Consider the following 26234-nt stretch of genomic DNA (forward strand, 5'->3'; position numbering starts at 1 on the left):
TGTAGCACAGACCCAGTTGAGCACTATTACCTGTACAAAGATGATCTATTTGCTGCCAAAGTGTTTTATCTTATGCAGAGACTGCACAGTAAAGCTGTTCTATTTTTTTTATCACTGGGACTCATTTTTCCTCCGCACCAGCACCTATATATACACTAGACATTTTCCCCCTTTCTGTGGGCAGCGGTACCGATAGTCCGGGTGGGTCAATTGCCACTCAGGACTACCGTGACAAGAACCCAAGGGGCCCATCACAGCCCAGCAGGTCACCGAACATTTTGGGTAAGTACAGCCAGCCACAACACTAAAAGCAGGTACCAACATCACACCTGTGTGCTGGACTAGCACTGGCCTCACGACACTTATACCTCTGGCTGAGCTGTGCAACACAACCGACCAACCACCACAGCAGTCACTTGTAACAACTAACTACGTGACCGGTCGAGCATCACACCAACAGCACTCCATACCTCAGCTTCTTGAATGAATTATAGTATTACATAAGCGTGAAGCCTTTGGGGCTGGAGCAGAGAACAAAATGACTCTTGTTCACTTTTGGAAATATATTTTATTTTCTTTTTCATGAGCGAATGCAATCTCAAAGTAATTGGAAATGTTATAAACAGGGACGTACAGTATTGCAAAATACATTCACTCCATGTACAAAGCTAGAGCTGTGCAGCCATTCACTGTATATACGGATACGCACACGTCTGTCAGAGCCGTGCCTCTTCCCATTCAGGTTGCACTTATTAAAAAGGAGGCTAAGCAAAAAAAAAAAATGGCAATTGTTTCATAAAAACAAGATAGGAATATAGATAATTTTTTTTTTTTATTAGAAAGTGCAAACTATTTCCAACGTAATATTTAAAAGGAAAAAGAAATAAACACACGTATCATCCAAACTAAACAGGTAACATTACTGGTGTGAAAAGAAATACAGCTCAAAATATTAAATTATTATAACTTGTATCCTGTGGTTTACGAATTTTACCTCTTCTAGGCCGATATCTACTTGTTCCTCCCCCGGGCAGAGAAGAGCACATGGTTGTGTGAGGTGATTGAAGAAAAAGGCTCCGAGATGCTTGTAAACAAGATACTGTGAAGGTTTAAAAAATGAAAGCCAGCGTTCACGTGTGGACAGACCAAGGACCCCGACGCTACTTGTAGTGTTTCTCTTCCATCCGTAGCTTAAAGGGGGAAACAACTACAACCGATGTAGTGTTAATACCCTGAATACACATCAACTGGATGCATTGGAGTCTGAATCTGTATGTGGCCACAGCGCCACCTAGTGGTCAGACTCCATGATTTCAACTGTATAGAGATTGAGGAATTTAGAATTTATTACACCTAATTGATTCAGTACAGCCAATATACAATTGCTTTATGTTGACTGCTTGTATGACTCTTATGCTTGTAAAGTCCTTTGTGCTGCGGCCTGATCCCTCTAAGACTAAAGAGAACAATGCGAGTAGTATTAAGAGGACTGATGTGAACAAGGACACTAATATGCAAGTGACATTCACAGTTCTGAAGCCTGTGTTGTATACCGTGCAGCACATTTGCTATTCTAAGATCACAAGCTTGAGACAGGATCGGAATACGAGAGCTAAGTAATGTAAGTCAAGGTTTTATTGAGAGCACAGGCACATGAGGCCAAGCGGATAGGGCGGGGGAAGCAACCGTCAAGGATCTGATGATGGCTGTCTGGTTGCCATCTGTAGGCTGAGCCAAACGCTGGACTGAAAGTGATGGATGAAGAAGACAAACGTCGTCACCATATCCAAATCCGGTCAATATGAGCCATGGCGCTTTCAGTTTTGTGTTTGTTTTTTATGAATTGACGCTCCGGGCTTCAGGCAGAGAAAGAAGAAGGGGTGGAGAAAGACTGAGTCCATTTCTGTACCCCTCCCCCTTCCATCCCACATATATGTACACCCAATTCCAATAGGTAAGCAGTCTGTCACTGGATCTTGTAAGATTTCTCTAGACTTTACACTGCTGCCCAATTTTCTAGTTCTCTCATATCATCGTCATCCTCCTCTTGCTTTTTCTTGGCTAAAATGTAAAATATAAGACATTAGTTACTTGAATATACAGATTTCTCCCCTGGTGACACAGAGCAGTCATGGACACTGACATATTATCAATGTTTAACTGATTTAGTTTTTCTAGGGCTGCATCAATCTTCTCCAGCCACTAGAAGTCAAATGCTGAGCGATCTGGGTTTTGTGAACCCGAACTTACTGTGGTTGCATTCATCTCTATTACTGCCATTATATGAGAGAAAACTTTCAAATCCAGGGGTAAAAAGAAAAGGAAAAAAATACAAGAGCAGCCCCTAGTGTCAGAGTCTGGAATTACATGTTTCAATATACCATCTGCTTCTGTAATAGGATAGAACAGGATGGTGATATGCATTAATCTAAATACTTTCACAGGGCTTAAAGGGTTACTGTTATTTGGAGTAACCTTTGACAGTCAAAGTAACAGGATCCAGCAGCACCGGCGAACAACGTCCAATTGGCTAGAGTGGTGCACATTAGTTCGCCAACAATTTCAAGTGACAGCTCCTCAACATACAGAAATCAAGAAAGTCCAACAGCATCCAAAATAGTGAAAAAAAATCTTCAAGGCTTTACTGCATCCCCAACTACAGGTACTTGTACTTAGGAATACTTAAAAGCCTTAAAGATTTTTTTTTTTTTGCACTATTTTGGATGTTGTTGGACTTCCTTGATTCTAGGTGTCATGAGACATGTGAAAAGTTACTGATCACACCGGGTCTGTGCGATGCAAAGATATGGCCTGGGGGAGAGGGAGGCAGAGATTTTATATATATTTTATATATTTTTTTTCTCAATGTATCTAAAATTACAGTAACTTTATAAATAGTTTTAATTATCCCATCATTCCTTGTAATTTCCTACTACCAAATGCATATTAAGAAGTAGGGAGCAAAATCAAAATCAGACTACAGTGCTGGATCATGTCCCATCAATGACACATGGGTCTGCTGCAGAGCAGTGACCCAACACATCCCGTATTAATGAACTTTAACTTGTTTTAATGTTTCATTTTAGATGCACTGGAGGAAATTACCAACCAATCAATAAGTTTGCAAAGGTGGACAATAAATGCAGGTCACAGTGTTCTATAGAGACTAAAGGCCGGAGTTGCATGAGTGTTAGGCTAGGCTCACATCTGAGCAGGAGTTCTGTTGCAGATTCCATTTAATTTAGCAGGATCTGACCAAGCAAAAAAACAACTGCAAGCAGTACTTTTGTCTGGTCAAATCCTGCTAAAGAAATGGACAGACCCCATTAAAGTCAATGGGTCAGTGTCCATTGTGCAACACACCACCTGGTTTGGTTTTTCTACACCAAACACAACCTGTGGGGCAGATGTGAAGCTAGCCTTAGATATGCATCAGATTTTTTCCAAGCCCCAGTCAGACCGCAAAGGACTGGATTGACAGTAATTTGTTCAGTACTTTTAGCCAAAACAGAAAAAGGTGCAAATGTTTCCCTTACAGTTTGTGTTCACTCTATGATATGTCTAATGACATGTGAAAATATATACACACATATATACACACACACACACTCCAGGGGGTGTCCCGATCTTTGTTTACCAGGGTTTACCATACAACAGCTCAGATATAATGTGTAGTATTACAGACATTACCAATCAGAGCCATGACGCCAGCTGTACAGCACACCCAGGCTAATGCCATTGATTCCCTGTACAGTAAACATGGACCAGAGCATCCACTGAGCCTCTAATTCTCTTTCAAAAGTTGGATAATAAAGGGAAAGATCATTTGCAACATGAAATTGTTTTACTCTATGAGTAGTAGATGGTAGGAACAAACTTCCAGCAGATGTGGTAGGTAAATCTACAGTAGAAGAATGTAAACCTGCCTGGTATATATCCTAGGGTTAAAAATAAACCATATCCTGTCTCGTAATGAAGGGCCATACTATGTTATAACTACAGCTGTGTGTGAGTGGTCATAAAACTTACCAGGCTTTGCTGGTAGAGAGGCAGCAGGCACATTTGGAAGGGGTACAGTTTCTGGACCATGGACCTCCAGAAGGTTCTTGTCTAATTCCTCCTGTTCTAGTTCTTCCAACTCTGCCATCAATTCATCCTGGAATGAACAGAAATAGGTTAGAATCAGCAATGCATGATCACATTCATATCATCAATAGACATCATAGTCCTGTGTTGGTGTAAAAGAGGTGCCGATATGGACGGATAAGCGGTACAGTGTAGGGTTATCTGAGGTTCTTATCCACTTACAAATTAGAGGTGACAAATGACTGCTACCTAAATGAGCCTGCAGTGAGCTCACAGAGCGTTGCAGGACGCCTGACAAGTTAGTTTACAGTCAGCATTAATTTCACTTGTTCCTGTAATCTCCATGCCAGCGAGCAAGCGTTTAGCCTGGAATTGTGGTAATTACAGGGGCCGAGCGCAACCCTGCTAAAAATAGTCAGTGCTGCTGGAACCGCACAGCCCTAATCCTATTTACTGCACACAGCGAGCCTAACCTGAGGACAAATCCGCCAGAAAACATACAGATATCCTCACCTTACAACACAAATCCTCACCATCACTGGAAATGACTGAAAACCTTACTGACAGATTTATATATTAAAAAGTCACTGTCATTATAAATAACTTTGGACACATCAACTGTTATAGAGCGCTATCGAGACCTGCTGTGATCAGGAGATATAACAGGGAGAGAACTCAGTAGCAGTGTGCTTGATTCCCGGCCAGCCACCAATTCCCTTTATCCTCGTAGACCAAGGGAAGAGAACCTTGGCTCTCCAGCTGTTGTAAAACTACAACTCCCATTATGTCTGTACAGCCCAAACTTTAGCAGTCCATGCATGATGGGAGTTGTAGTTTTGCAACAGCTGGAGAGCCAAGGATCCCTACCCCTGTCCTAGACTATAATAAGGCTAAAATATCAGAGTAAGGGTCCATTTACACAGAAAGATTATCTGACAGATTATCTGCCAAAGATTTGAAGCCAAAGCCAGGAATGGATTTGAAAGAGAAAAAATCTCAGGCTCTCTTTTATGACCTGATCTCTGTTTATAGTCTGTTCCTGGCTTTGGCTTCAAATCTTTGGCAGATAATCTTTCTGTGTAAATGGACCCTTAGCGAGTGGCCGGGCAGTGGATGGCACTGCTCCTGCCCTCTCCCCGGCTGTATCTCCGGGTGATCAAACTATTGTACATAGTTCTCATGCTGGTGTTGCATCTGGTTTTTAACTATAATAAAAGCCAAGGATTTTTCTGGAGATGTTAAAAAAATTAATGAACTACTTAATAAAAGCAGAATTATATAGTGTACTTTTATATTACATATGACTGCAAGCTACATATGATCACTTACAGCAGGACTATTGCACAGCGACTGTCCTGAAAGCCACAGGGGACGTCACATTGTATGTTTGTGAACGTGTACAGGGAGGAATACTCAGGTTACAGCACTACCGGGTCTGATGGTTATAGATGTCAATAACCACAGAGAAAACCTTTTAGGACTACAATCTTCTCATCCTGCAAACCCGTCTCCAGGAAACAGATATGGCCGCGGCAGAGTCTATTACTCCAACTCAAACTCAAAAATGTAGTCTAAATCCTAATTCTATAATGCCTCCCAAACACTGGTTACTACTACAACACCAACATTAATTATTATTATTATTTTTTTTTTTCCTTTTACTTGAGCCTGCACTAAATACAATGCTGTACCTAGTGGGTTTGAAGTGAGAGGTGTGGCTCTTACTGATCAGAAACAAATGGCGCAATAAAATGGTGGTCTGCTACTTACTTCATCAAACTCTTCTCCGAAGCCGACGGGTTTAGAGATTGCATCTGAGATTTCCTGAGCCAACTCCTGCTGGTCAGCGATGTCTTGCATGAGTTCATCCACCTTATCAATATCCCTGAATAAGAAAAAAAACAAAACAAACATGAGTGATGGTACAAGTCATATCAAAGCTTACCCAGTGATCAGCTGACCGCTACAGATATGCCCCCCAAACCCCTCTGTCCATACTCATAAGGACATATACCGCAGCAAGGAGTGCATGAACATCTAGCAATGTAGGCAAACAACTCCGGACAGTGTCTCCAGAAGATAAAACTCATAAAACTGGTACAGAGAATATACATGACACTTAAAAGAGAAGCAATCAGCACAAGTCCCACAGTTCCCATCTGCACAGTATAGATCTACAGTGCAGATCCCTGAGGATACCAGCCACGCCTGCAGCAGCAGCTTTACATCGGGGGAAAAAGGAGTTTTAAATCAGGCGCTTGAGGCTGGGAGAAGGGCGGCAACTAGTCAACTGGACAAGGAGCCACCAGTGACAAGTCACAGTTCTTTGCCTGTCAATCACCCCTGCAGAGCGCGGCTCCCTACCCGGATGACCAGTTGCCGCCACTCTTCCAATGTCATGCACCGGAATAACTCTTTTTTTTCCCTGATGTAAAGCACTGCTGCAGACACAGCTGGTAGCAGAGTAGATCTATACTGTGCTGCTGGGAACCATATCAGCACAATCATGTTGCTTAACCCCTTCAAGACAGAGCCCTTTGATGGATGGATGTCCGGGTCAAATTAATGCAATGTTCCTCCTCGCCTTCTAAGAGCCATAGCGCTTTTACTTTTCCACCTACAGGGCTGGTTGGGGTGTCATTTTTTGCGCCATGATATCTACTTTTTATTAATATCATATTGGTGTAACAGAATTTTTTTTTTCTGATATATAATTTAATAAAATCATTAATCCTGGTGTTTTTTTCCCCCCCGTTTACGCCGTTCACAGTGCGGGAACAATATTATATTTTAATAGATCGGACAATTTTTAAAATTTTTTATAATGTGCAAGTAGGTATTTTAAACTTTTATTGGGAGGGGGTTTATAAGTGTTTTTAATGCTTTTTGTTTGTTTCACTGTAAAAGATGCAATCAATAGATTGCATATACTAAGCTATGCTATGCTATAGCATAGCACAGATCAGTGTTATCGGAGATCTATGTATAGAGCCTGCCAGAGAGCAGACTCTATACATGGATCGCCGATCCAACAGGACTGAGGTAGAGGCTTACCCCCGCCTGTCAGCACAAGCGATCAGGAACCATGCTGCAGGGGTCCCGATCACTCAGTGACAGGTGCTTGATCTCTCAGTGAATACTTTAAACGCTGCGATCACTATAGATCTCAGCGCTTAAGGGGTTAATAAGACGCAGCTGTGGGATCGCAGCTGCCTCATTACCTCCGACCCCGGTACACTGATGTGTGCGGCACAGCTCTCACTGCAGCGCTTCCGCACACATCAGAAGCCCCTCAGTCAGGAATATTATTTATATATATATATATATATATATATATATATATATATATATATATATATATATATATATATATATATATATATATATATATATACACATACACACACATTGTTACTGCACGGGGTATCGGGGAATGTGCAGAAGGAACGTGTATATATATACAGATTGCTGATGGGAAGGGGTTAAAAAAAACTCTGGCGGGCAAAAAAAAATTAATTCAACTGGTGTCAAAGTTATACATTTAAAGTGTTACTGTCATAAAATATTTTTGCCGAAATCAATAGTACATGTGATTTTAAGAAACTCTGTAATAGGTTTTATTTTGCAAAAAAGCCTAAAAAAAATCTCAAATAAGCTGTACTCAAAAAGCTGTTTTGCAGCCCCCCACACTTCTTATCTGTGCATTATCAGGCAAAGCCGTCTACATTACAGAGACGCAAAGTGAGGATGGATTTGCTGTGTCCATTATAACCTATGGAGGGGGGAGGGGTCGAGGGGGGAGGAGTGAACGGGGACCCCTCCCCTCTCCATAGAGCATAATGGGACACAGAAATCCTGCTTCTTCTGAAGTGAGAGGGGAGGTAGGAAAACAGTTTTACCAGTACAGTAGGAAACTATCTTATTAAAACCTATTACAGAGTTTTTTTTAATAATCGCTTGTACTATAGATATTTACAGATTTCTGAAAAGTGACATTTAAAGGACAGGTACGCTTTAAGTGTCATGTGTCTCCTGTATCCACACCTGCTAAAAAGTTCTCGGTGCTCGAGTTCTTTGTCTCAGAAATACGACACGATTGTGACAAGATGATTCACTTACATGTTGTCGTGGGCAGCTTTCATGGCTTTAGCAGCATAGCCCATGTTCTTGAGAACTTCAGTGTTGGTGTTGGCGTTTTCTAAGGCTTCCCTCTGGAATTCGATAGTGGATAGCGTCCCGTCAATCTGCGCCAACTGTTTCTCGTACCTCTTCTTACGTTTTAGGGCTTGTAGGGCAGCTGTGGAGAGGAAAGAAGAAATATGGGAGATGAATTAACATATTCTGCCAGGGTACGACATTAGAGATACAACGCTACAAATACTCTCAATGAAATCTACCACCCAAGGGCCACAAAGAAACATATATGCATAAACCAGATGACAGGCTTGGGTACCTATGGCTGCGAATCACAAGCTGTGGTCCTCCAGCTGTTGCCAAACTACAATATGACATCATAGCTGCCCAGGCATGATGGGAACTGTAGCTTGGCAACAGCTGGAGGGCGGCAGGTGGGGCACCCGTTCCCTATGGCCATGTTGTGGTATAAGTCAGCATATAACATTACAATGAATAGACAAAAAATATGATGCGACTGCCCCATTAGAAGAATGGATTATATCGATCCTAGGACACCTATATCACATATAGCGCTGACAATTACTAGTAATGTACAAAGAAATAAGGCTGATCCAACCACTCTTATGTTGGTGATTACCTGGGGGTACAAGGGGAAGACACCAACCAAGCGGAGCTGTGGGCAAATTCCCCATTTTTTCGCTAGGCAACAATTTGGATAAATCTTCCTGAATGTTAGAGGAGGACTTACTAATTATTTCACCTTCAGGCTTCTTAAGAGGTACTCCATCAGAAAAGAGATATATATATATATATATATATATATATATATATATATATATATATATATATATATATTTATAATAAACTGGTTCCTTTTTTTTCTATATTATTTCTATATAAATATCTGGAGTCTTCCAGTACTTATCAGCTGCTGTGTGTCCTGCAGGAAGGGGTGTATTCTTTCCAGTCTGACACAGTGCTCCTTGCTGCCACCTCTGTCCATGTCAGGAACTGTCCAGAGCAGCAGCAAATCCCCATAGAAAACCTCTCCTGCTCTGGACAGTTCCTGATATGGACAGAGGTGGCAGCAGAGAGCACTGTGTCAGGGTAAATGACTTGGCTTGGATTCCATGGCTTGCCCCGCCCCCTCATCCCCCAAAACCAACCACCTGTAACCTTTGACACATTGATTTGAAAGAAAATTTCTCTTCCTCATGACCACTGTTGGTTTTTTTTGTCCAGTTCTAATCCCGTTAACACACGTGATCCACCCCGATCACATGTCCTGCATTCGCACCATGCACCCACATCTCACTGCTTACAAAACCAAAAAGCAGAACAAACATTTCCCACACGCTGCATTGCATTTTGGGAGATGCAGAAGCTTTGAAGGACATCAATCTGCATTTGCACAAAATTGTGACTTTTTGCAGGGTCTGTGCTGCACTCGCCAAGGAAAGGAGAGGCCCTTCGTGTACAATAAATCCTATGAAGAGTTAGCACCGATTGGATGACAGATTACTGACTGTAGCCATGGCTAGTGGCTCTGTAGGGTGACGGGGAGACAATGAGAGGGCTGAAGTTATATCTCTTATATAAGCACTTTCTGCACCCTTCTGTGTACTTGTGAATCACCCGGCCGTGACCACAATGACCTCCCAAGGTCTTTTCGCAGGCAACAAGGAAGCGGAACGTCCCAAAGAGCAGAATTATATCACATCCATGAGACGAGTCTGACCGGTCGGGCCCAATCTATCCTGAAAATATATATATATCCTATAACTGTATATAGAAATGCACAGAAGACTTTGGAATTTGGGGGGGGGGGGGGAAATGGGGGAAGGGGGGGGGGGGATGACTAGAAGACGATTTATTCCTCTGGAAGGGCGCTTTAAAAATAAAAAATAATAATTGTGTGCCGCACAAAAGAACCCTGAAATCCGTCTGGAGAACCCATGCGGCACTACCTGTATACCTGCATGTATTCCCCACCAGGTAACCAGAGACAACAAGTGATTACATGGCCTGAGGGAACATCCACACATTCTGGAACCTGCCCTCTAAGTCTCCAACAATAATACAACGGAAGTGAATGTGGTTTTACAGGTCTGTGGCCATATTCACATCCTGGCCCTTCAGCTGCAGATTTGCTGTGTAGGGTCCTCTATGACAGGGGTGTCAATCTTTGGCCCACAGTGCAATTATTGTTGGCCCACTGGGGAAATACATTCCTAAAGCTGCCCCCCCCCCAGTATGGCGGACCCTATCCATCCTACTCAACCTCTATATACATATGTCATGTTCTATTTAACCATCCGCCCACTCCCAAACGTCACCTGGTTGCCATGCTTCATTTTCCGGCCTCCTATATTTCATTGGATGGTCCTGAAGCATTGCTCCACCAACCACTCCGATTACTTATATATGTAGTAGTGTAACCTTACAGCACTATGCCACCACTTAAGGGGTAGTGACAAGTTCTGTGGCCTTTGTCTGTCTGGATATCTGCAGAAGCCAGTGGCCATGCTTCAGAACTTTGTGTCCCCACATGGTGGGAAATTTATGGCATAAGTGTCCCAGTGATGGGCTGTCTGTGACCAGGGAGCTGAGCCATTGTCAGTGCAGCCGGAGGCCTCTTCTAGGCCTCCTGTGGCTGCCTCGCTCAGAGATTGATTCAGCCTGCCTCCAATAGAGCAACATGATAATGCATCAATGCAGCACCTATGTACTACGTTGATCCGTATTAGCAATTAACTTATTGGAAGGGGCGACAAAAGTGTTGTTATATATAATATTATGATATTTTTTATTAAATGATATATATGTTATATATAATAAATAAATCCATTAAATAATAAAAGTTTAAATCTCACCCCATTTCTCCATTGTTAAATTTATAAACATTGTATTGTGGCACGTGTGACTGCCCAGACCATTCCATTATCATATTCCTGATGCTGAAAGTTCCCCTTCTCTCTTCACATCTCATAGTGTACAGCTCCAGGAGACAGACGCACACAGTTTTTTCAAAAAATAAATATCAAGGTTGGCTGCAACTTTGTCCAAGTTTTTAATTTCGGCCCACTGTGTATTTGAGTCTGACCCCCCTGATCTATGAGGATCCATATTGTAGATATAGTTTCCTGCTGACATGAATGTGCTGCAAGCTTGAACCTGCCCCACTGGTTCCCGCCTCCCAGTAACGTCACGTCATCTATGGAGCGAAGCCATAACACATTGTCCCTGCACCCTGACCAGCCACCACACACCCTGCCTGACAGTGCCGCCCCTCCCTGTCCGCACACAGACGCTCCACCTGTCACACCTGCAGGCAACAAATCACAGGATCACTATGGAAACTGCAGCAGGAATGAATACTCCTTTACTCAGCTGTGCCGGCTACAAATCCATCACCCTGTCCACAATACTGCTCACACCTAATGCTGCGTTTACACGGAACGATTATCGTGCAAATTCGCACGATAACGATCAAATTCGAATGATAATCGTACGTGTAAACGCAGCGAACGATCAAACGACGAGCGAGAAATTGTTCATTTTGATCTTTCAACAACTACTCAAATCGTCGTTGATAATTCGCAGATCGTTCCGTGTGAAGTCGTTCGCCGATTTAACCAATGTGTGAGATAGGCTTTAAGCGATCGCAAAACGAATTTCCGTACGATATATCATACCGTCTAAACGCTGATAGTTATGAAGAAAAATAAAACTTTGCTCATCGACATCGTTAATCGTACGAATTATTGTTTCGTGTAAACGTAGCATAACACTGCTTTATCTCCAGGGGACAAAGGTTACAGGTCCGCTACACATATAGTCTATTGGACTTGTGGTAAACGTGGTATAACCTCACAGCTTCCAGGGAAGCAAGGGTGCAAGACCAGCCAAAAACCCATTTGGGGTAAAGACCCCCTTTAAAAGGTTCTTCACAGTGACTATAGAGTGAGGAGGAGGCCACTATGTGCTTGTGGTGTATATACATGTTCCCATTACATCCCCCCTCTGCTGGTATATACTACAGTGTAATGGACCAATGGAGTCAACAAGCAACTACATTTAGTCCATTTTCTGAACACATTCATTTAGCGAATCTCAATGTACACAGTAACGTGCACTACTAGTGGAAACGGAACAGCGCTGTGCGGCCTCCCCCTATTCATGGTATTCCCTGTGCAGACTGGGAGAGCAGGTGGTTTACTTCAGAGATGCCCATGGGACTCTCTCACACATGAATGGCAGGTGCAGAACAGTAATAAGGACAGATATATGATATGGTCCCTGTCTCTTAGGGTTCTTTTACACAGATAGACACCAGTTCGGTAACAAGTGCCCAGCGGCCAGATCAGAGACGGTTTGTACTTTGCCCAATCATGTGACCTATCAACCTCAAGGTAGACACCTGCACACTGCTGTTTACACGTAAGGATGTGAGGGTGACTACCGATAATAGAAAAGCTACAATGAGAGCAAAGGAGACCTATTTTATGGGACATTGTATCGCTGGCTGACAGGGAAGTTACATACAGCAGGAAGTCTGAATAACACATCGGGAAGCCTCGTCCACCTGGAAAATCCAGTCTCATATAATCCCTGGGAACTCTACAACCCAAAAGGACTTCCCTAAGTTGTATGTTTCCCATACCTCTTCCGATCCAGATGGAGCCAGCTCCGTTCCTATATACTTTACACATCCAGAACTATAACAAGACCACAGACACAGGTAGCCAAACACTATGACAACAACTACAGGGTCTAACTGCTGGGATCCCCACTGATCATAAGAGCGGGGTCCGGAGTGCCCCTGTATGAATGGAGTGTCAGTAAAGTATGAGCGCTGCGGCTCCACTCTAGGTATATATAAGCAAAGGATGGTGTCCAGCTCTCTGTGGTCGAGTCTGAATGAAGCAGCATGTGAGCGTCGCTCCACACAAACAGGTGAGAAGTTTATATGGAGAATCCCTTTTAGGAAGTGGTGAAGGAATGCACACTGTGGGCAGGAGACAGGCCGGCAATGTGTATTCCTGGAACGTATGAGCATGTGACCGCGGAGGCTGCAGGGTCCTGTCCACTCCTGGGCGCAGTGCCGCCTGAGTGCCCCTTTAAAGATGACAGGTAACTATCAATAGGTCAAAGCGAGGCAGTTACATCATGACACTTATCCATTCCAGGCCTTAAAGGGGTTGTTCACTTATCTCTGAAGTAGTTTCCAATGACCTTTGTAGTGACTACAGGTCTGTGCTCCTACACTATATACCGATAATAGGTGAAAGACGACTCAAGATGGCAGATAAAGAGCATACAGAGATCATCACCCTTCCTGACCATTGCACTGGTGAGAAGTACCACAACTCCCAGCATCTTATAACAGTGATGCAGACCCATTTCCATACCGGTGACCCGATTCTAAGTACTACAACTCCCAGCATGTCCCTCCCTGGCAGTGGTGCAGACCTCTTTACTGACCTTTGCCCTGATAAGTAGCACCACCTTCAGCATGTCCCCCAGCACTAGTGCAGACCTCCAGAGAACAACCACAACTCCCAGCATGTCCCCCAGCACAAGTGCAGACCTCAATACAGATAAGTACCACTGATCCCAGCCTGTCCCCCAGCAGTAGTGAAGACCTCTATATAGAGAAGTACCACTATTTCCAGCATGCCCCCAGCACTAGTGCAGACCTCTAGAGTACCACTACTCCCAGCAAGTCTCCCGGTAGGAGTATAGACCTCTATATAGAGAAGTACCACAACTCCCAGCATGTCCCCCCTCCCGCAGTAATGCAGCCCTCTATATAGACACAAGTACCACTACTCCCAGCAGTAGTGCAGACCTCTATATTTAGAGAAGTACCACCACTCCCAGCCTCTGTCCCCCCAGCAGTAGTGCAGCCCTCCTCCCAGCAGTAGTGCAGCCCTCCTCCCAGCAGTAGTGCAGCCCTCCTCCCAGCAGTAGTGCAGCCCTCCTCCCAGCAGTAGTGCAGCCCTCCTCCCAGCAGTAGTGCAGCCCTCCTCCCAGCAGTAGTGCAGCCCTCCTCCCAGCAGTAGTGCAGCCCTCCTCCCAGCAGTAGTGCAGCCCTCCTCCCAGCAGTAGTGCAGCCCTCCTCCCAGCAGTAGTGCAGCCCTCCTCCCAGCAGTAGTGCAGCCCTCCTCCCAGCCTGTCCCCCAGCAGTAGTGCATCCCTCTCCCAGCAGTAGTACAGCCCTCTCCCAGCAGTTGTGCAGCCTTCTCCCAGCAGTAGTGCAGCCCTCTCCCAGCAGTAGTGCAGCCCTCTCCCAGCAGTAGTGCAGCCCTCTCCCGGCAGTAGTGCAGCCCTCCTCCCGGCAGTAGTGCAGCCCTCCTCCCGGCAGTAGTGCAGCCCTCCTCCCGGCAGTAGTGCAGCCCTCCTCCCGGCAGTAGTGCAGCCCTCCTCCCGGCAGTAGTGCAGCCCTCCTCCCGGCAGTAGTGCAGCCCTCCTCCCGGCAGTAGTGCAGCCCTCCTCCCAGCAGTAGTGCAGCCCTCCTCCCAGCATGCCCCGGGGCCTCCTCACCCCGCTTGTTCTTGGTGCCATGCTTCCTCGCCGTCGTCAGCTCCTGCTCTATCTTCTTCTCCAGGAACTCCTGCTTCTTGGTCAGCATCTCCTCGGTGTCCCGCAGCTTCTGGATGGCCTCCTGGGGGCTGGGGCCTTTGCCGCCCTTACCCCCGGTACCGAACAGCTTCCCAAACACCGACATTTCCCCCCGGTGTCAGCCGTCACTCTACTACACAGAGACCCCCGAGAGAGCGGGCCTGGCGCGGGGAGCTCAGCCGACACTGACTGAGAGACGCTCCTTCCCTGCGACGACAACAACCGGACTAGACCCGTCAGCCCCGGCGTGATGACGTCAGCAAGTCACGCGTTCTCCTCACACGGAATGGGGGCGTGTCTCTGACGGTCCGGCGGCCATTATGCTTTCGGGCTGACTACACAAATCCTAACAGAAACTGCTTAACACTATTAGGCTATAGTCTATCAGAGCTGTGCTGTTAGTCTTGGCGGGAAAACTTTGCTTTTGTCGTTCTTCATGCAGTATTTTCTGGATGTCTATGAGCAGTTTAACCACATCAAAGATGGCCGCCTTTAGTTTACCATAATGGGGAAGCTTGTTAGCAGCAACTAGTGTGACGTGACGTCGCCGGCTGCCCAGCCGTATGCGCATGCGTGTTGGACATGGGTGTGCGGGCGTGTGACGTAGGGAGGGCTATTTCCTCACACGGGAGATGTGTGTCACAGTCATGTGGGAGTGAGCTCATGGCGGCCCTGTCATTACAGGACAAGAGCCGAGCCCTGCTACCTGAGATAGGAAACCACGTGATACTCCACACAATAATGTCTCCATAACAGTGCCAGCCATAGTAATGGGAGGAAAGGTGGTACAGGGGGTACAGCTCAGGTCTCGCAACCAATCAGATTAAAGCTCCAGTGTTTAAGTACATAACCAGTCATCTCCCCCATAGACCTCAAACCAGATCCCTCCCGTATACAGACCCCAGACCAGATCCCTCCCGTATACAGACCAGATCCCTCTGTATACAGATCTCAGACCAGATCCCTCCCGTATACAGACCCCAGACCAGATCCCTCCCGTATACAGACCCCAGACCAGATCCCTCCCGTATACAGACCCCAGACCAGATCCCTCCCGTATACAGACCCCAGACCAGATCCCTCCCGTATACAGACCAGATCCCTCCCGTATACAGACCCCAGACCAGATCCCTCCCGTATACAGACCAGATCCCTCCCATATACAGACCAGATCCCTCTGTATACAGATCTCAGACCAGATCCCTCTTGTATACATGCCTCAGACCAGATCCCTCCTGTATACATGCCTCAGACCAGATCCCTCTGTATACAGACCCCAGACCAGATCCCTCCTGTATACAGGCCTCATACAAGATCCCCCATTTACAGACCCCAGACCAGATCCCTCTGTATACAGACCCCAGACCAGATCCCTCTGTATACAGACCCCAGACCAGATCCCTCCCGTATACAGGCCTCAGACCAGATCCCTCCCGTATACAGGCCTCATACAAGATCCCCCATTTACAGACCCCAGACCAGATCCCTCTGTATACAGACCCCAGACCAGATCCCTCCCGTATACAGGCCCCAGACCAGACCCCTCTGTATACAGACCCCAGACCAGATCCCTCTGTATACAGACCCCAGACCAGACCCCTCTGTATACAGACCCCAGACCAGATCCATCCTGTATACAGGCCCCAGACCAGACCCCTCTGTATACAGATCCCAGACCAGATCCCTCTGTATACAGACCCCAGACCAGACCCCTCTGTATACAGACCCCAGACCAGATCCCTCCTGTATACAGGCCTCATACAAGATCCCCCATTTACAGACCCAATCCCCCCTGTATACAGACCTCGGACCAGATCCAACCTGTATACAGGCCTCAGACCAGATCCCCACATACATGGATTTCTTTATGTATACAGATCCCCCAGGAGGATCACAGACCAGGTACCCTTCATAAGACCCCAAGCCCAGATCGCCACATACACAGACCCCAAACCAGATCCCCCTAAATACATACGCAGACCCCAGACCAGATCTTTTTCTGTATAATGATCCCTCAAGAGGACCACAGACCAGATCCTCACATATACAAATTCCAGAATAGATCTCTCCTGTATTCAGACCCCACACCAGATAACCAACCCTTCTTACATAAGTCTCAGGTGGAGACTATCAAACTAGATTCAGCAATGTTCACTGTGCGGCATTTAATTTCTCAAGGCTGAAGAAGTTGGATGCAGCTCTAGGGAGTCCTCGATCACATAGATACGGCCATAGGCTTTATTTGTTTTCCAGGATTCCCTAAGGCTGCATCCAACTTCTTCAGCCACCGGTAATCAAATGCCGAGCGATGAGAGCCGAGCATGGATCAGGATGAATGAGATAATATATGGATCAGACCACACAAAAGGAGCGGATTAGAAAGGGGAGAAGCAGAATCTGTTCATTCTACTATCTAATCTACTATCTATAGAGAGGCGGACATGTTCAGACTGAAAGCCAGCTCCTCATTGCTGTAGGGGGACGGAGTTTGCTCGGCCACTTTCATGGTCTCGGTTCTGATGTGGCAGGAAGCAGGTGTATTCTCCATAGACAGCTACTATCACTGCTGCACCAGGCAAAGCTTCAGTGACGCCATCATCAGGTGATCATGTGACATGGAAAAAGATCCTGCCGGGTGACTCACACATGACCGGGAGGAGGAAGTGTTTGGTTTCTAGTTCAGTTTAATAAACTACTAGATACTGTGGGAACAATGCAAATGCGTCTGTGAGAGCGGAAAAAAGAAATCAGAGAAGGTAATGCAATAAAAATGCTGTGTGATCACAGCCTCAATCTGCTGGACCTGGACCTACACAGCAAAGTGCATAACAATCTTTCTGCCCTCTCAAACCATTCTTAGAGGCGCAAACTTAAAGGGGTTGTCCAGCAAAAATCTTTTTCTTTCAAAGCAACTGGTGTCAGAAAGTTATATAGATTTGTAATTAAATTCTATTTAAAAATCTCCATTCTTCCAGTACTTATCATCTGCTGTATGTCCTGCAGGAAGTGGCGTATTCTTTCCAGTCTGAGAGTGCTCTCTGCTGCCACCTCTGTCCATGTCAGGAAGTGTCCAGAGAAGCAGCAAATCCCCACAGAAAACCTCTCCTGCTCTGGACAGTTCCTGAAATGGACAGAGGTGGCAGCAGAGAGCACTGTGTCAGATTGGGGAGAGTACATTTTCCTGCAGTACATACAGCAGCTGACAAGTATGGGAAGAATTGAGATTTTTTTTTTTAATTAAAAGTAAATACAAATCTGCATGACTTTCTGAAACCAGTTTATTTGAAAGTTGTTGTCCTGTTTTGGGGTCTCATTTCCCTCTCTCCATAGAGAACCATGAAGACAGGGGGGAGAGTTCAAACTGCTTTTTCATGATAAAAATGCTTTCTTCAGCTAATAAACCCGATTACAAAGTTTCTTAAAATCGCCTGGACTATTGATTTCTGCAAAAAAAAAAAAAAATGTAAACTGCAGTGACACTTTAGGCTTATTGGGGACTCATATATGATCTGTTTGCCTCCATCTGGGGTAAGAAAAGACCTCTGTGCCCGATGAGTTTTCTATTCCACTACATTCTTGCTGACCCAAATGATGAATCTGAGAGCCGGATACGCTACATTGGGAGATGATCCTTGGGCTTAAGACTAAGGAAACATCTACCAAGAGCTTCTTTGTGAAATGGTGCAAGATCACAGAGCATAGTCCTTAGGAGAGGGCAGGCCTCATGCAACACTTCAAGCTTACTAATAGGTACTGCACAGAGGGTCATGCTTTTTTTTTTTTTTTTTGCTTGTTACAGAAGGGGTCTGTCTCACTCTCAATAGCTGTATTGTTACCAATACTAAAAGGAGAAGTACAGCGAAATTTTTTATTAAAGTATTGTATTGCCCCCCAAAAGATATACAAAGCCCCAATATACACTTATTACGGGAAATGCTTATAAAGTGCTTTTTTTCCCTGCACTTACTACTACATCAAGGCTTCACTTCCTGGCTAACATGGTGATGTCACTTCCTGGCTAACATGGTGATGTCACTTCCTGGCTAACATGGTGATGTCACGACCAGACTCCTAGAGCTGTGCAGCTGTGGCTGCTGCAGAGGATGATGGCAGGGGGAAACTGGGGGAAACTGAGGGACACAGGGCACTGGAGGGACACTGAGCCTCCCTCTGCCATCATCTTCTCCAGCAGCCACAGCCCGCACAGCTCTGGGAGTCGGATCGTGACATCATCATGTTATCCAGGAAGAGACATCACCATGGTATGCAGAAAGTGACATCACCACATTATCCAGGAAGTGACATCACCATTTTATCCAGGACGAGACATCACCATGTTATCCAGGAAGTGAAGCCTTGATGCAGTAGTAAGTGCAGGGAAAAAAAGCACTTTATGAGCATTTCCCGTAATAAGTGTATATTGGGGATTTGTATAATTTTTGGGGAGCAATACAATACTTTAATTAAAAAAATTATCCTTTAAGTAACTTTGTATGCTAAGATATCTTTTGCATATCATGTTTGAACAGGCAAATGCTTCTCTTTTTAAAAAGCAATATTTTAAAAATTTGTAAACCTTTCTGACACCAGTTGATTTGAAAGAAAAGAAAATGCTGGATTTCCCCTTGAAGGGCATCCAACAGAAACATGGACAACCCGTTAAAAAAAAAAAAAAAAGTAAAGTCCATATTGGGCACGCTCACTGACAACTTTTGATTGAACTGAATTTTCTCTTTTAGCTGGAGTTCCCCTTTAACTCAATCTCTGGACCTGAGCTGCTTCTATATGGTCTGAGACCTGGTACAGGGAATGGTAGCCCAGTATGGAGTCATCCATAGCGAGTGCTGTATACCAGGAGATAGGAATAGATGAATGGCAGACGCTGGCTTACCAAGCAGAACACAGAGGAATGTTTTATTGTGGGGGCAGCAGGACGGTGTATATACAGTATCTATATACAGTATCTGCTATCGGGTGCAGCCATGGGGGGATAAGGCCAAAGCCGTCACCATGAACCTGTTGGTGCTCTCAGTCACGTGAAACACTCCAGGCAGCTCTTGGCGCGTTCCATCTCATGTAGGAAGCTGTAGAACTGCGGAAGCGTCAGCTCTGAAACCAAACACACAGATAGTTAAAGGGGCGTCCAGCGGCCTCATCCCTATTCTGTAACTTCATTTTCTTAGATTAGTTGGTTATTTATTGTTTTTACTAATTTTTTAAATCTATATATATGGTCATACACTTTCAATAGCCAACGGCCGAACCACAGATCAGCTGTCCGTTCTTTCCATACACAGGAACGCTTGGCACAGCCAAGCATTCCTGTTTTCTCTATGAGAAAGAAAGGGTTCAACAGTAGCCAGAGAGCTCTTGCTGCGGCTTATCTCTCCTAGAACAATAGTGTCGGACATTGATATTCCATCACACCTGACCGCTATCTCCATTGACATGATCTGTCAGCGGTCGATCGTGAGAGCCCCCCACATCCTATATGTGAGTGGTGAATTTGTCTGACAAAAGTATAAGGCCTGTAGATGCCTTTATCTAATATACTCACCTACATAGACCGGCTCCAACTGGTTGCCTTTTTTAATAACCATCTTTAGCTGAGAAAGAGGAAAAAAAATTTTTTTTTTACATTTTTGAAGATTTTTAGGGCTTTGTGTTCTCTCTCTATAGGGCCCATAAGCCTTCTATACATTACAACAGACATAGCGTTACATAAACAGCTGCCGGCCTGTGTGTCTCCGAGCTGTCGCTGCATGCAGAGAGAACTGTATTACATCTATATATGATGGCAAACAGGGCGTCTGGTCTGCAGGAAGTGATGTATTCTTTCCAGTCTGACACAGTACTCTCTGCTGCCACCTCTGTCCATGTCAGGAACTGTCCAGAGCAGCAGCAAATCCCCATAGAAAACCTCTCCTGCTCTCCAGACTGGAAAGAATACACCACTTCCTGACATGGACAGAGGTGGCAGCAGAGAGCACTGTGTCAGACTGGAAACAATACACCACTTCCTGCAGGACAAACAGCAGCTGATAAGTACTGGAAGACTGGGGGGGGGGGGGGGGAGTGGCCCCATCTAGTCAGGGGATTTACCTGCAGGAATATGGTTCCAGCTTTCTCCAGCTCACTGCTCGCTGCCGTCACTGCAAGAGAAAATGGAGGTCACCCAGTGGTTATAGTGACAGCAGATACAGCAGGGGGATCGGCCTTTAACGCTCACCGCCAAATTTCCACTCCATGTCCACCAGCTGGTTAATACTGAGTGTCCGCCCGACTGCTAACCGCGTGAGGACCGCCGCATCGCTGCGCCACTAGAAGGGGAGCAACAAACACAAACCTTATAGAAATCAGGACCCGCTGCAAATACTCCTGTAATACGCAGAGGTGAATATTCCCTTCATTTAGGACAATGGGTCCCTGTTGTAGGCCTCCTTCACACGGCCGTGGCTTTTTTTTTCGTCACGGCCAGGAAACTGGCTTTGAAAACAGAGAAGTTTTGATAAAAAAAATAAATAAATCATACTCACCTGCTGCAGCATCGCTCCTTGCCGGCTTCTCCTTCACTGGAGGGAGGTAGCGGCCTCTTGTGGCTGGAGGTATAATGCTGCCTCCGGGCATATGAGTGATTGACAGGGTCAGGAGCCAATGACGCTGCTATTAACTGTATGAGCTCCTGACTATAAGAAAGTACAGTTAAAGGGCCAGCGTCAGCACCCGGCAGCACTTGCCTAGGTGCTGGACCAGTATGGCAGGCAATGCATTCAGAAGAGCACCTGGAGCTGTCCAGAATTTTAGATACCCCCCTCTTGGGCTCCTATGGGTCATCTGTGCCGGTCAGGTCCTATATTTTCTGGCACAGACTCCCTACTGAAACATCATGAAGAGTATTTGTGCCCAATATCACCCAATGGGTCCAGAAATTTACCAGAATTGTCTGATAACAAATCCATGTAAATTCTGTGGGGGCCTTACCAGTCATATAATGGTTGTATAGGGATTTCCATGGGTTGTTTCACCTGAATAGCAACTATCTATCTATATGTCCTATTAGTGTATACAGACATCACATGGTATGCCCAGCCAGGCACTGCTCACACTACCACCATGTATACAGACATTACAGGGGTATACCCAACCAGTACCACCATATATACAGACATCACAGGGGTATACCCAACCAGTACCACCATGTATACAGACATCACAGGGGTATACCCAAGCAGTACCACCATGTATACAGACATCACAGGGGTATACCCAAGCAGTACCACCATGTATACAGACATCACAGGGGTATACCCAAGCAGTACCACCATGTATACAGACATCACAGGGGTATACCCAAGCAGTACCACCATGTATACAGACATCACAGGGGTATACCCAAGCAGTACCACCATGTATACAGCCATCACAGGGGTATACCCAAGCAGTACCACCATGTATACAGCCATCACAGGGGTATACCCAAGCAGTACCACCATATATACAGCCATCACAGGGGTATACCCAACCCGGCACTGCTCTTACTACCACCATGTATAGCAGGGTCCCACATTTATCTGACCAGGCATTGTATAATTCCACACTCCTCCTGTAGGGGGCGCAGCGGGCTCAGAGCTGCCCCTTTCCCGGTAGCAGAGACTGCAGATCATGTGACAGCCACAACTTGTCATCACACAATGGTTTCTTCTCACCTTGTCTGCAAACAGTCCGGCTTTCTCCTCATCCAGCCCTGTAAATAACACAATGTACAGATGGTAAAACGCCCCGAGCATCATGGCTGCCGAGGAGGAAGCTCAGGCCAATATCCTTACCGAGGGTCACCAGGTCAGACTGCAGCTCCTCCGACTTCACATTCCTCCTCAGTGCACCTGGGAAAGGAAAGAGGCAGAATAAGACACAGGCCGCGGCATTGCTGACTTGGGGGTCCAAGTAGAACCAATAGGAGCTGATAGGATGTCATGGCAGCCTGGGGAATACTCTAGGCCTCCATTGTTTATATGACAAGACCAGGTGTCAGAAAGTTATACAGATTAGTAATTTACTTTTATTTAAAAAATCTTCAGTCTTTCAGTACTTATCAGCTGCTGTATGTGCTGCAGGAGGTGGCGTATTCTCTCCAGTCTGACACAGTGCTCTCTGCTGCCACCTCTGTCCATGTCAGGAACTGTCCAGAGAAGTCGCAAATCCCCATAGAAAACCTCTCCTGCTCTGGACAGTTCCTGACACAGACAGAGGTGGCAGCAGAGAGCACTGTGTCGGACTGGAAAGAATACACTACTTTCTGCAGGACATACAGCAGCTGATAAGTACTAGAAGACTGAAGATTTTTAATAGAAGTAAATTACAAATCTGTATAACTTTATGACATCAGCTCATTTGAAAGGGAAAAAAAGGGAAAAAATGGCTGGAGTACCCCTTTAAATTTACACAGAGGCTGTCTTTTTGGAACCTGAAAACAAGGCCCCAGTAATATTACACAGGAAGGGAGCATTTATCATCACAGAGTGTCAGTCTGGTCTGATTCTCACCGTTCAGCACTAGCAGGACGCTCCTCACGATGCTTCTTAAGCGACCCAGGCTGATCCCATTGTCCTTGGCAAAGTCTTCAAGCTGACAAGTGAAGTGATCCACCTGCAGCAAAGAGAAACCATATGAGATCTGTCCTGCAGGGAGAGAAGAGACCAGGGAGGGCGACGGCTGCAGCCCAGGACCCCACTCACCTCTTTCTGTTCTTTTAAGAAGGAGAATATGACCGAACAGAGACGTGACGCCTGCTGTAAGAGAAGGAACAAGGGTGAAGAGCCGGAGAGGAAGACATACTGTAGAGGTATAGCGGAGACCAGAGGAGGACATACTGTACAGGTATAGCAGAGACCAGAGGAGGCCATACTGTACAGGTATAGCGGAGACCAGAGGAGGACATACTGTACAGGTATAGCGGAGACCAGAGGAGGACATACTGTACAGGTATAGCGGAGACCAGAGGAGGACATACTGTACAGGTATAGCGGAGACCAGAGGAGGACATACTGTACAGGTATAGCGGAGACCAGAGGAGGACATACTGTACAGGTATAGCGGAGACCAGAGGAGGACATACTGTACAGGTATAGCGGAGACCAGAGGAGGACATACTGTACAGGTATAGCAGAGACCAGAGGAAGACATACTGTACAGGTATAGCAGAGACCAGAGGAAGACATACTGTACAGGTATAGCGGAGACCAGAGGAGGACATACTGTACAGGTATAGCGGAGACCAGAGGAGGACATACTGTACAGGTATAGCAGAGACCAGAGGAGGACATACTGTACAGGTATAGCGGAGACCAGAGGAGGACATACTGTACAGGTATAGCGGAGACCAGAGGAGGACATACTGTACAGGTATAGCAGAGACCAGAGGAAGACATACTGTACAGGTATAGCAGAGACCAGAGGAGGACATACTGTACAGGTATAGCGGAGACCAGAGGAGGACATACTGTACAGGTATAGCGGAGACCAGAGGAGGACATACTGTACAGGTGTAGCTTAGACCGGAGGAGGACATACTGTACAGGTATAGCGGAGACCAGAGGAGGACATACTGTACAGGTATAGCAGAGACCAGAGGAGGACATACTGTACAGGTATAGCGGAGACCAGAGGAAGACATACTGTACAGGTATAGCGGAGACCGGAGGAAGACATACTGTACAGGTATAGCGGAGACCAGAGGAGGACATACTGTACAGGTATAGCGGAGACCAGAGGAGGACATACTGTACAGGTATAGCGGAGACCAGAGGAAGACATACTGTACAGGTATAGCAGAGACCAGAGGAGGACATACTGTACAGGTATAGCAGAGACCAGAGGAAGACATACTGTACAGGTATAGCAGAGACCAGAGGAGGACATACTGTACAGGTATAGCAGAGACCAGAGGAGGACATACTGTACAGGTATAGCGGAGACCAGAGGAGGACATACTGTACAGGTATAGCGGAGACCAGAGGAGGACATACTGTACAGGTATAGCAGAGACCAGAGGAGGACATACTGTACAGGTATAGCAGAGACCAGAGGAGGACATACTGTACAGGTATAGCGGAGACCAGAGGAGGAGGACATACTGTACAGGTATAGCAGAGACCAGAGGAGGACATACTGTACAGGTATAGCGGAGACCAGAGGAGGACATACTGTACAGGTATAGCAGAGACCAGAGGAGGACATACTGTACAGGTATAGCAGAGACCAGAGGAGGACATACTGTACAGGTATAGCAGAGACCGGAGGAAGACATACTGTACAGGTATAGCGGAGACCAGAGGAGGACATACTGTACAGGTATAGCAGAGACCAGAGGAAGGAAGCTTTGTGACCTCTATTACTATAGACTGGGGAGCAAGTCACCGGATCCTATATTATACTCCAGAGCTGCACTCACTATTCTGCTGGTGGGGTCACTGTGTCCATACATTACTGATCTTGAGTTACATCCTGCAATATACCCCAGAGCAGCACTCACTATTCTGCTGGGTGGGGTCACTGTGTACATAAATTACATTACTGATCCTGAGTTGTATCCTGCATTATACTCCAGAGCTGCACTCACTATTCTGCTGGTGGGGGTCACTCAGGATTAGTAAAGTAATGTATGTACACAGTGACCCCACCAGCAGGATAGTGAGTGCAGCTCTGGGGTATAATACAGGATCAGAAATGTATGTACACAGTGACCGGGTGACCCCACCAGCAGAATAGTGAGTGCAGCTCTGGAGTAAAATACAGCATGTAACTCAGGATCAGTAATGTATGTACACAGTGACCCCACCAGCAGGATAGTGAGTGCAGCTCTGGGGTATAACACAGGATCAGTAGTCCTCTGTATACAGCGCCTGTAAGCACACTATAATGGGGTGTCGTTTCTCCTCAGTTCCGGCGGCCTCCTCTCCTCCCGGTCCCCGGTCCGTCTCTCTCTTACCTCCCCGGTGAGCTGCCTCAGGTTCTGCATGTCGGCGGCCACAGAGTCGGGGAGAGCGGTGGGAGAGCAGCGCAGCGCCATGATAGCGGAGACCGCGGCCCTCCCCCAGATCACATCATGTGACCCGCCTAGAGCCGCTCACTAGAGGGCGCTGTACAGCTCATTCTCAGTGGTAGCCGCTATTCCCAAGGGGCTAAAGAGCTCCGATGACGTCATGCCCATGTGACCAACTCCTTGTGTGGGCGGAGCTATGCGGAGTCTACTGTGTACCCGGGCTTTTCATATCAGCACAGAGAAGCCGGTCAGTGTGTACAGTGCAGTGTAGTCCGGGCTGTGCGGTTATGCAATGTTCTGCAGGTATAGGGGGCTGTACTGTTATGTGACTTACCTGTCCACACTC

At 46.1% G+C, this 26234-nt stretch overlaps 2 protein-coding genes across 2 annotated transcripts; both read right to left on the reverse strand.

The window, feature by feature from the left end:
* Window positions 1-1617: 1617 nt before the first annotated feature.
* On the reverse strand, window positions 1618-15106 carry CHMP4B (charged multivesicular body protein 4B). Its single transcript, XM_069952783.1, has 5 exons — window positions 14770-15106; window positions 8206-8383; window positions 5857-5971; window positions 4030-4156; window positions 1618-2061 (listed from the first exon to the last, which is right to left on the reverse strand). The coding sequence occupies exons 1-5, from the start codon at window positions 14951-14953 to the stop codon at window positions 1997-1999; spliced, it is 669 nt and encodes a 222-aa protein (XP_069808884.1). The 5' UTR covers window positions 14954-15106; the 3' UTR covers window positions 1618-1996.
* A 4628-nt stretch (window positions 15107-19734) lies between these two features.
* On the reverse strand, window positions 19735-26016 carry COMMD7 (COMM domain containing 7). The gene is made up of 9 exons (XM_069952273.1): window positions 25835-26016; window positions 23583-23636; window positions 23391-23493; window positions 22674-22730; window positions 22554-22591; window positions 21077-21167; window positions 20950-20999; window positions 20405-20453; window positions 19735-19956 (listed from the first exon to the last, which is right to left on the reverse strand). Exons 1-9 carry the CDS (start codon window positions 25913-25915, stop codon window positions 19880-19882), a joined length of 600 nt encoding a protein of 199 aa, XP_069808374.1. The 5' UTR covers window positions 25916-26016; the 3' UTR covers window positions 19735-19879.
* Between the last annotated feature and the right edge of the window lie 218 nt (window positions 26017-26234).

Source organism: Dendropsophus ebraccatus, chromosome 14 (assembly GCF_027789765.1).
Source record: "Dendropsophus ebraccatus isolate aDenEbr1 chromosome 14, aDenEbr1.pat, whole genome shotgun sequence".
Taxonomy (NCBI): domain Eukaryota; kingdom Metazoa; phylum Chordata; class Amphibia; order Anura; family Hylidae; genus Dendropsophus; species Dendropsophus ebraccatus.

Bases quoted from the DNA above. Each gene is read 5' to 3' on its own strand.
- CHMP4B (XM_069952783.1), bottom strand. From the start codon at position 14,953: ATGTCGGTGTTTGGGAAGCTGTTCGGTACCGGGGGTAAGGGCGGCAAA. The intron at 8,384-14,769 runs GTGAGGAGGCCC...TCCTCTCCACAG, and splicing joins TGGCACCAAGAACAAGCGGG to CTGCCCTACAAGCCCTAAAA. The intron at 2,062-4,029 runs GTAAGTTTTATG...TTTACATTTTAG, and splicing joins CTCTCTACCAGCAAAGCCTG to CCAAGAAAAAGCAAGAGGAG.
- COMMD7 (XM_069952273.1), bottom strand. From the start codon at position 25,915: ATGGCGCTGCGCTGCTCTCCCACCGCTCTCCCCGACTCTGTGGCCGCC. The intron at 21,000-21,076 runs GTGAGCGTTAAA...TTTCTCTTGCAG, and splicing joins CATGGAGTGGAAATTTGGCG to TGACGGCAGCGAGCAGTGAG. The intron at 20,454-20,949 runs GTAAATCCCCTG...CCTCTTTCTCAG, and splicing joins CTGGAACCATATTCCTGCAG to CTAAAGATGGTTATTAAAAA.